Below are 11,646 nucleotides of genomic sequence, written 5' to 3' on the forward strand. Positions count from 1 at the left end.
GAAAAGATCACACTATAATGGTGAAGGCTAAATTCGCCTAAAGATATGACAATTTGAACTTTGGCTACATCTCAGTAACATAATTAAAAAATATAGAAAATAAAAATTAAGAATTGTAAGAAATGGTGGAATTGATAATCATATTAGAGAATTGACAGCTCTCAGTGATTGACAGCTAAGTAGACAAAAATCAGTGAAGATTAGAACTTGATTAAAATTAAGAAGGTAGTCTATGTTTGTAAATAAAACACCTCAGCAAACTAATACATATTTGATTTCAAAATTTTCAGAGATTGGCCATATCTTGGTCCTTAACCTATATTTCAACAAGTATTACAAGATTGATATTACATAGAGCAGGTAGTTTGAACATAATTCTATTAAAAACTAAATCTGTCTTCAGAAGTTATAGAGGGAAAAATAAATTTAAACCAGACAGAAGTAACAACGAGAAGGAATTAATGAAACAGAGTAAACAGTAAAGAAGTTCAGCAAAGCCCAAACGTCAATGTTGCAGAAGATGTTAACAAATATCTAGCAAAACTGAATAAAAGAAAGGCACATATAACCATTGTCAAGGCTGTAAAATGCAGCTTCACTACCGATGTGGTAAATATTAAAATGATAAATAGTATTAACAACTTGTGTAAAGTAAAGATCAAAGCATGTCTATATCATTGGTGTTTATTAAAAATACCTGAAAGATCCAGAGGAGGGGGCTATACTGCACATCATACATAGAAGATTTCCTTTTTATATATCAACATGGTGATAATTTTGCAAGTTCTGACAATATCTAGGAAAAATGTAACTTATGAACACTGACTCATGAAGAGAAAACAGCTAAAAAGCAAAAGACTCTTATCTTCTCTTTGAGATCAGCAAAAACATGATATCTTCTCTAACACAGTATGAAAATTCAAGAAAAGTGAAGCAGAGGTAGGAAGGTTGGGAAGCAAGGGTCAGAACTGTTAGTATAGGCAATATGCTTATATGTGTAAAATGCTTTTTAAAAAAATATATAGCTACCAGCTGATACAGATTTGGGGTGGTGGGGGGAAGACGAATCACCCTACAGAAGTCTATAACAAATAGGAAGTAAAACTTAACATTAGCAATAGTGTACAAACTGTGAAGAACCAGAAGTAACTCTGAAAACATGTAAGACCTCAACAGTGAATATATTATTTTTCTTTACTAGAATTACTTGTTTTTCTGTTAAGATGTCATCCTTACAACCATATCAGTGAGTGATTCCTCTCCTGATGAGGTATGTTCCAGAGCCTTCTTTCTGCAAACACTCATGAGTGTTGATGTACTAAGGTTTCATTGGCTACAGTGCCCAAGAGACTGATCCCTGCTTTCTGCAGCTTAGTGTCTTAATGCAGTGAGAGTTGTCATGGGCTTCAATGTCTTCACTATTGTGACCATTTTGAGAAGTCAGGATTCTGGATTCCTCACTTGTAGGCATGTTGTCTTTATTAATGTGAAGCCTGTAGGCTTCTTGTAAGCTCTCAAGATTTAGGTCTATTTAATTATCTGCTTTTCCAAAAGCTATTAGTTGGAGAAAAACAAAAACATGACCTTCCCCTACCCAGGCATAGAAATTAAATCTGCAATGAGTGATGAATAAGCAGACTATATACATTTCAATCTGTTATTAACGTGTTTAAATCTTTAATTAACGTGAGTTGCATTGTTTCTCCAAAAGAGGGAGTCAGTTTACTCCATCTTCTTAAAACATGAAGTAAATTATATCAGAGTACATCTTTTAGTTACCACATTTTCTCTTAGTTTTTCTGAGTACATAAAGTTAGATTATATTTAAAATTTTAGATGAGTTGATCTGGAAGCTCTTTTTTTCTGAATATTTAAAAATACTATTATAAAAAATTACTAGATTAAGTATTTTTTTTAAAGATGAACTTATAAAATAATAAAAGAGATTGCCAGAGATCATAGGCATAGGGTGAGGGGAGTTACTGGAAAGGAGTGAGCTGACCCTGGTGAAGGTGGGGTGTTGTCAACCATTGTCTTTGTGTTTTTGACTTTAATGTCCATGTGGGAACAGGTTTGTCTGAGGTGAGGAGTGAGAATTGACCTTCCCCTTGAAGCTGCAAGGGCTTTACCATGCTCAGTGAAAGAACAGACTTATGGCAAGGGATCACTCATCTATTTTGTCCTAAGACAGAAAAGGCAGAGTCTGAGAATTTTTAACAGGAGGCCTGCCCCTTATGTGAAAATTAGTCCTTTCTCTGAGGGTTGGTTGAAGCAAAAACAGTTCAACTCAGCCCAAACAGGATTAGCACGGATACAGCCCCACCAAAGATAAGATACAAAATCACTGTTAAAGGAGTAAAAGTAGGTAATAAAAAAAAAAAAGTAGTGGCAAGAAAATGATACCAGGAAAAAAATATCTGGGTATCTGGGCAACTTAAAAAATATTGAAAAGAATAACTAAAGGGACTGGTTATAGCAGTGGGTAGAGTTAGTTGAAGAGACAACAGTTGAAATTGGATTGTGTGTTGAGGGACTTTTCCCAAATGGTAATACAAAGCAAATGAGGTCCAAATAGGAGATCCACTGCAAAGAACTGAAGCAAGAAAATTTACAAACAACTAAGTCTCCATGGGTTTTCCAGAATTGAATACAGGCTTGACTCCTCAAAGTCAGGAGGTACAATGAACTTGACTAAAGTAAATAAAAATAAATACAAACCTAAAAATTTTTTGTTGTTTAATCCTTAAAACTCCAAAGACGGATCTTAAAAGTAATGAGAGTTTCAGAAAAGGTTTTATTAGCGACAACTTGATTGACAGCATGTTTCTCACTAGTAATTTCCCTTTCACCCTGATCCCTTCCCTCCAACAAAAAGAAGCCAAACATTTCTTCAAAATAACTGCCCAATAGGATTCTTTATTCAGTTAATCTATTTATGAAAAGAATGAGGGCAAAATAAATTTGTTCAGGACTGTAATGGAACGTTTATTAAGAAAAGATCATTTCTGAATGAACTAGTCAAAAAGGTACTTTTGGAAGACCTTGAAGAAGGAAGTAAGATACAAAAATCAGTAATGAGCAAACCATATTGGTAAATATCAGCTATCTGGAACAAAAATAGTAGTTCAGGTGAATATGGTAGAGAAGGAGTGCACGAACGTGGAAAGGGGGCTCTTATAAATGGAAGGTCACCATACTCAGACTTCTGTGCTTCTTTTAGGAAGGTGGCCTTGGCAGAATTAGGCCAAGAATGTATATAAAGCAAACGTAAGGGTAATGAAAAATAGAATTTTTAAAAGAATGCTTATTAAAAGGAAATAGAATGGACATAGAATATATAAATTCTGAACATTAGAGGAAAGAGAGATAAACTTAAATAATACAAAAAATGCAAAAAAAGCATGATCAAAGAAAATGTAAATAAGAATCACAAAATAAAGGTATAGATGAGTCCAATTACATAGGAAATTGCAGTAGATATTGATAAAAACCTACTGGCTAATAAAATAAATTGCTATTCTGGTCTTAAAGTAAAATCCAGCTATATGCTATTTTTAAGAACTCCACTTAAAACATGAACATAGGAAGCAGAGAATAGAAAAAGACTCTAAGCCAATATGAACACCCCAAAAATTGGTATAGCTTTTAAAACAATCAGACATACTAGACTTTAATGGTGAAAAATTGTTATTAGAGATAAAAAATTACAATAGAGAGAAAAAATAGAAGATATCATACTGATTTTAAGAACATAAGATCAGAACCAAATATAATGGCCTCCAAATAAAAGCATAAATTCACAAATCCCCAGGAAAAATCAATAATCTCATGATCACAGTGGTCAATATTAAAATGTCTCATTAACTCTTAGATTGAGACAGACGGTGAAATACTGGTGTTCAGGTTATTAAACTTGAACTGAGGATACAGATATGACCATCCCATAGTGTACAAGTGTGTGTTTATAAAAGTTGATCATAGCCTAGAAAATTTTACCCAATATATAATCTAAATTCTTGGTATTCCAGTTGTCAGACCAACCTAATGTGAGCCTCAAAGTTAGTTTTGATGGCTTTGGAAAACCTTTCTAAATTTTTTAATGACACAAAAAATACCATACTTTCCATGTACTAATATTGACATCTCTGTTTCACAATAGCTTTATTACTTGGTATTTCCTACATATACATATGCACATATTTGTGTGTAAAAATGTATGTGTGTGTCCTGGGTCATGTTAAAGTTATTTTTCTGGGTCATTGTTAAAAGTCTAAAATGTTTGACTGATACCACACAAAACAGATTCTCTGTGGCAGAGCAATTAGAAACTATCAAAAATAGCTCAAAACCCCCATGAGTTAATGGAAATTAAGTACACTGCTACCTCACAAATCAAAGAAGTCATATGGAATTAAAAGTACAACTGAACTCTTAAATAGACATATTTTGTGTCACAGCTTAGAGCAAAAAGCTACAGTACCTTACAGGGAAATTTAGTATCTTAAATATTTGCTACAAGAAAAAGTAAGACCTTAAAATTAATTGATGTCTATGTCAAGAAAAAACAACAGAATAAACAGTGAAAGTTGGGGGAGGGAATAATGAAAATTATTTGGATCAGATAAAAAATGCTGATTCTGGAGTCATTTAAATTGAATTAGTTAAAAGTAACTTCTCCAATAACAGTTCTTGAAACACCAGATCCTGACAATTTTTTCAGGCACATTCTTTTAAACTTGCAAAGACCAGGAGAAAAGGGATGTTCATTTAATGAGACAAATGACCTTGCTACCAAGAATGACCTTGTACCTTACTCACCTAAGGCACATATGCAGATCCCACACAAAAACATGAACATATGACATGAGTAATATATTAAGGAGGAAAACAACCACCATGAGGTTTTGTGAAACATCTATGAGTTAACATTAGGCTATACTATAATTCAACCCTTTCCAGATCAGAGAAGATGTCCAGTGATAAAGAAAAAGAATCTGTTAATAACAAATTCAATACCCAGTTGTTTGAAGAAAAAAAATAACCAAAAAAATATGAGCTTAATGTGACAAAATGTTGCTACCAACAACTTACCATCAATACAACACCTGGACAGTAAGACCTTGGAGTTGAGACTCAGGGGTGAGGCTTGGCAGCTCCTTCCCCAGCCTGCTCAGCTCTTCTATGGAGTTCTTAGTTCTGTGAGTCAGAAAAAGAGATGACAGGGTAATATAACCTTAGAAAGCAAGAAGCAATACTCTTTTTTTTCATAGGTGGTATTTTACAAAGAAAAATTCAAGAGAATCTACAAACTCATAGATTTGACAGAAGTTTAGCTTGCGGGCTCGTAGATAAATGACACATAGAAAAATGAGTAACTTTGCTGGTTGTCTATAGCTAAAAATTAAAAAATTTACAAAAGATAGCATTTCCTAGTACATTTTAAAGTAGTAGTAACCTTAAACAAAAAGTTCAGAAAAACTATCTCCACGTGTAAAATAACATTAAAAGAAATGTCAATAGTCGTATTCATTGACAGAAAGGCCCCTACATTGTACAATATCATACATTCATCTGTAAATGTAGTGTGATACATAAAATATCCAGTAGCATTTTCAGAGGGGACTATATAGACCAAAAAATGTGGTTTGGGGCCTCCCTGGTGGCCTGGGGTTAAGTCTCAGCGCTCTCACCCTGCAGCCTCAGTTCAATTCTGCCAGGCTGCTGATCCATATCCAGCACAGCAGACCTCTTCCTGTTGCCCCTGTTGCTCCTTCTAGCAGTGTTTTTTCAGGAAATCCACCTGTTCTCCACTCTGTCTCTGGTGAATCTTCTTAACATCCCCCTCCAACACACACACACACACACACACACACACACATCTCTTGTCTACACCCCAGTTCTTTTTTTTTTTTTTAAAGATTTATTTATTCGTGCATACAGAACTGGGGTACAGGCCAGAGATGTGGAGGGTGAGAGGATTCACCAGGGACAGAGTGGGGAGCAGAACAGGCAGATCGACGAAGTACACTGCTGAGGGGAGCAGCGGGTGGATCAGGAGAGGTCTGCCACACCATGTGGTCACCTCCAGGGCAGGCGGGAATCGAACTCATGCGGAAGTGGCCTTAGATTCTCAGTGCTGTGCTTTAACCCGCTGCGCCACCAGGGAGGGCCTACACCCCAGTTCTTTTGTGCAAAAAAACAAAAAAATGTGGTGTTGACATAGAGCACAGATAAATGTAATAGTGGAACTTAGTGTGGCAACTGGTGACAGATCTATGCATATTTCAAACTGGATGTGAACAGAGGTGGCTGTGTCAGTCTCATCAGGTTGAGGTCGAGTGAGACTAGACCTAATAAACCAGCAGGAAACTGCTGAAGAATTAAAGTGATGTCATTATTTCCTGTTGTATGACAGTGAATTCCGGGTGAATACAAAAACTATAAGAAGAAGCATTACTAAGCTTTCAAAAGAAAGTAACTTCTTCTTAATGATAAAATTACTGTTGCCACATGGTTCTCTCCTGTCACAATTGTAGGAAAATTGGTGAGTGGGGTCAGAGCTGTAAGGGAGCCATTTTGTTTCTTTTTGAGTTTTATCCAAAGGAATTGGAATTATATTGCCTCTGTTCAACATGATTGAGCAGTTACTTAAGTTTACAGGACAGCAGAATTTTCTTTTTCTTAAGAGAAGGAAACATTCTCTTTATGACTCTGGAATAGTATCTGTTCGATAAGAATGACAACTTGTAAAGGCAAATGTTAGTAAACTGGACTATCCTAATAGTATAATTATTATTCATTATCAGAAAACACACTATAACTTGGTAAAAAGAAAGACTGTAGACTTTAACACATCTAAAATTACAGTGTTACTATCCAAAATGTGTAAAGGAGAGCTCTAAATCAGGATGAAAGACAACCTGATGGTAAATGAGCAAAGGCTATGAATGCCAGTAAAGGAAACCGCATGGTCTGCCAAATGGAAGATGCAGCATCACGCTCATTCAGTTGCTACCACGTCTCAAGTTTGACACAGAAGGAAATGTTTGCAGAGGTGTGGGGAAAAGAGCGCCTTTGGGGGCAGTTTGAAGCCTAGCAGGTACAGCTATAGGAATCTAGAAAAATTTCAAAGGCAGTCTGGGAGGCACGTGATACTCTAGTCCTGTATGAATAGTATGATGTTTTGAAATCCAAATGCCTGTTACAGGAGTGTGGGTCCGTTTCCATTTGTGGTCTGGTTACATGATGTAGGAATTAAAATGAACTATAGCTAAGTGTATTTAAGTGAAGAAACCTCAGCAATGAAGTTTACTTTTAAAAATGCCCAATAAAGCCTACAGTAGTACCATTTGTATAGCATGTGCTAACTCTCGAATAACCATTTTATTTGTGGAGACACACTTGTGCATAAACAGCCATGGAGGTGCTCAGTGACACATTCCAGGTACTGTCTTGGAAGGGTATATGAGATAGGTATTTAGGTCATATATTTATGGGTGCGTGTTTTAAGTATCTGAAGTAAATGTAGTCAGATGTTTGGATTTGATAAATCTGATTGGTAGGTAAGTGGGTGGTTATAATATTTTCTTTAATAAAATATTTCTTTTTTTTTTAAGATAAAGAAAGGAATCCTAATACACCTGCGTCTCTAGGTTCTCTGTTTCATTCTGGTTGGATTTTAGTTTTACATCTTCCTGGTTGGGCACCTTAGTCTCCTAGGAAATGTGTCTGGAGGCTTATTTACTTAGAACTCCCCCTTAAGCACCTGCCCTTCCCCCAGCAAATGGCCTGTCCCAGGGCATCTGTGAGTACCCACAAAGGCCATAGCAGAACAGCTGGTTAGGATGTGTCACAGCCAGCCCCAAGGGGCTTACAGTGCTTCATTAGACTCGACTAGTTGGCCTCAATGAGTTAGTAAATGTAGTCCATGTCTAAAGAATTTGGGACTTCCACTTATTTTTGTTCCTGAATCCTTACCCGCTAGGAACAGAAGAAAAGCCACTCAAAGGACCCTGGCGATGGGTCAGTGAGTAGTCAGCCAGCCAAGCCTGGGAGTGCTGCCCAAGCCTCTGGGTGGCTGCGGGCTTCCTTCTCTTGTGGGGGTGGGTGAAGGGGAGGGAAAGGTTCACCTTTTTGCTTGACACTCTAAACATACTTGCAATAGTAACTAAAAATTCACACTTCATAAAATAGTTTCTGGAATTGATAGAATGTTGGTCTTTGTGGTCAGGCCATACAGGATATGGGTGGGCACCCATCTGGCCTCATTCTTCTCCCTCTTGGGGAAAACCCAAAGGGAGATTCCAGCTGGGGCTACTTTTTAGATGATGGGGTTTTCAGAAGCAGAACACCCAAAGTATTGATCTGGAGCACAGTTGGGGGTCATCACCGGCTTTATTGTCCTTGGGAGTCAGGGATTTCTTCAGGATATTTCTGCCCCTCCAGGCTGACTACAAAACAGGAAGACTGTCAGTTTGATTTCTCTGCTGCTCTGGTGATAAGACTTTGTAGTCTTAAATGTCTTTGTGTATTACTAGTTAAGACTAGGGCATTTCATTTGCCAAAGAAAGAGTGCTTTTAAAGATGTTCTAACTCAGAAATTAGTGGTGAGGATATCATTTTTTTTTTTAGAGCAACCTGTTCTACATATGTTTGGAAGACACATTTATGCTGCTTTCAAACATGGAGCTGCATGAGCTGCAGAGGAAAAATATCCTCCAAAGTTTGCTTTTCTCAATGCTGTGCTTCCAGTGGGGCTCTATTTTTGTATCCCATGTTTGTGAGTAAGAAGCAAAGCTGACTTTTTAACTTTGGCTTTTGTGCTTACACCAGGAGGCAACCCAGCACCTACAGTGCTCACTGAGGAACCCACTCTGCCTGTGACTCTGCAGCTCCACCAGAGGCATCCCTCAAGCACATCTTTGGGAGCTCATCTGGGGTTTGCAGAGCCTCAGCCAGGGTGACCAGACCCCTGTGGTTCTGCTGCCTCCAGAGAAGAGGGAGTATTTCAGAGGATTATTGTCATCTGAATGGACTGAAGGTAGTTTTTAGCTGGTAGATGCCCACCAAGATGGGGGGTTGACCATAGAATGTTTTGGGCCTTCTTGCCCACTCTCTCCCAGTCACTGGAAACCCTCCAGGGCCAAGCAGACTAGTTCCTTTTCAGCAGGTAGTTGTGGAGTGTTCCTGGAAAGGTTGATTTGGGAGCACCTCTCATGACTGTCATACATGAGGGAAACTGACAGGGGATCACAAAGTCAATACCCCAGGCCAGAGATCAAAATCCACTTGCTCAGGATTTGAAAACTTCAAGAGCCTATGTCAGACTTTGTAGATCTTGCAAACCATGGGACTGTAGTTTAAGGGGAAATGTCACCTCTACAGCAGGCTGTTGGAAAGCATGTGCTGTGAAGTGTTTGTCATGAGTTTATTGAGCCCTTTTCCTGCAAGGGTTTCAGTAAAAAGGCAGAGTGAATTCATTTGTTTGTTCTACCTTAATAGTGACTTTTCTTTAGAACATAATGCTAAGACCTTTAAAACAATTTCTTTTCTCAGTCCCTTCGTTAAGGCTCACTGATGTCAAGATTTGGATTTTATGATTGTTTAGAAAATTCCACTCTCCATTCCTACTCAAAAAGGAACCTTAAGTACTAAGTCATTGATAATCCTGATCTCAGCCTACCAGTGTGCCTAGAGATTTTAGGGGGTAATCATTTGCCTTTCTCCCCTCACTCCCCTCCACTTGCCCTTACCCTCCTTGCTCATATTTGGCTCGCTAATTCCATCGTTCAACCTCTTTAGTGGGGCGAGGCTGTTTCTCACTCTCTAGGGCATTGAGAATGTAATAATAGCATCAGAATTAGTTGAGTGTCTCATAAACACCTTGCTGTTCCTCACCAAAGTCGAGCTTAGCCTCTGCTGTGCGCCAGGAAGAACCTGGCTGGCTCTGCCCCTTCCGACTTCAGTCCATGGCAGTGCAAGGGATGGTTCATCCTCTTGGATTGTGTCATCACCTAAGCATCCCTCCTTTGGGCAAGACTTTGTCCTGGACACCACCCTCCCCTTGCTTTCAGCCTGTAAAAATTTACTAAGCCTGAAGTCTTTTACTTAGTGGAATTCCTGAGATGGATGCTTCTGTTTCCTGTGTGCAAGCAGCAGATTCTTCCCATAGCTCTTCAGTAGCTTTCACTGGTAGAAAGCCATTTTCCTCACCAAGTCCTTTATCATGTTATAGGCAAAGGTTTGCTTCTCTGGATAGTGTATTTATTGGCACTGGAAAAGAGGAGGTCAGCAGGATAGAAACATGATGTCAAGTGCTTGCTGGCCATGATGAGTGTGGCCACAAACCTGCAGATGTGTTTGGTTTGGCTCATGTGGTATCTTAAGTCACTCAGTTTTACATTGAGAAAAAAGATTGTTAGCTTAACATGAAAAGTAAAGGATCCTTCAATACGTTCATTGCTATAACAATCAGGTATCCCTAGGGGACATCTGTTCCTTAACTGAGTGAGCATTTTTACTGCAGTTCTTACCCTTCCCCATTGTCTCACACCTGCCTGTGTCTATGCTCATGTGTCTTTGAACCCTGCGGCGTATTGAATCGGGATAGTGGCTTCTAAAATACCTGGGTTGTATGTAATTTAGTTACAGACCTACGATTTGCCATCACTCTATTGCTTTGCATATCCTGGCTTTAAATATGGATTGTTCACATCTTGTGTAAAAATTATTCATTTCTAAAGATCCACAGGTAAGAATGTGTGATATCTGAGTTTGTCTGGGTTTGTTCATTACTTTATTCGTCTGAAAAATTGGTGAGACCTTAAATTTGATGGCTAGGGTGAGGATGGAAATTATCAGGAGCCTGAATTTCTACAAAAATTAATCTGCATGTATGTTTTGGCAGGTGAAATAAAAGTGCGCCAGGATGGATATTTACGACACTCAAACCTTGGGAGTTGTGGTCTTTGGTGGATTCATGGTTGTTTCTGCCATTGGCATCTTCCTGGTGTCTACCTTTTCCATGAAGGAGACATCATACGAGGAAGCCCTAGCCAACCAGCGCAAGGAGATGGCAAAAACTCACCACCAGAAAATAGAAAAGAAAAAGAAGGAGAAGACAGTGGAAAAGAAAGGAAAGACCAAGAAAAAGGAAGAAAAACCAAATGGGAAGATACCGGATCATGAGCCAGCCCTCAACATGACCGTCCTCAAAGACACTGTGCGGGTTCCTGCAGTGGTTGTGGCTCCAACCCCAGTCCAGCCCTCTGCAGTCATTGCCCCTGTGGCCACAGTATCAGCTATGCCCCAAGAGAAGCTGGCCTCTTCCCCTAAGGACAAAAAGAAGAAGGAGAAAAAAGTGGCCAAGGTGGAACCAGCAGTCAGTTCTGTAGTAAATTCCATCCAGGTTCTTGCCTCTAAAGCTGCCATCTTGGAAACCGCTCCCAAGGAAGTACCTATGGTAGTTGTGCCCCCAGTGGGTGCCAAGGGTACTCCAGCCACTGGCATTGCACAGGGTAGAAAGGCAGAGGGGAGCCAGAACCAGGGCAAAAAGGCAGAGGGGGGCCAGAACCAGGGCAAGAAGGCAGAGGGGGCCCAGAACCAGGGCAAGAAGGCAGAGGGGGCCCAGAACCAGGGCAAGAAGGC

At 39.0% G+C, this 11,646-nt stretch overlaps 1 protein-coding gene across 7 annotated transcripts in view; it reads left to right on the forward strand.

The window, feature by feature from the left end:
• The window catches only part of RRBP1 (ribosome binding protein 1), a 66,967-nt gene that overhangs the window by 16,091 nt on the left and 39,230 nt on the right, over window positions 1-11,646 (forward strand). For 3 of the 7 annotated variants that reach the window (XM_012728244.1, XM_012728247.1, XM_012728248.1), the window contains exon 2: window positions 10,907-11,646. In XM_012728244.1, the coding sequence (XP_012583698.1) occupies window positions 10,928-11,646 (719 nt within the window). In that variant the 5' untranslated portion in view covers window positions 10,907-10,927. The remainder of the gene's footprint in view (window positions 1-10,906) is intronic. The other 4 variants (XM_012728245.1, XM_012728249.1, XM_012728250.1 and 1 more) reach the window with 3 other exon arrangements.

This window comes from Condylura cristata, unplaced genomic scaffold, assembly GCF_000260355.1.
Source record: "Condylura cristata isolate star-nosed mole 26May11 unplaced genomic scaffold, ConCri1.0 scaffold00022, whole genome shotgun sequence".
Taxonomy (NCBI): domain Eukaryota; kingdom Metazoa; phylum Chordata; class Mammalia; order Eulipotyphla; family Talpidae; genus Condylura; species Condylura cristata.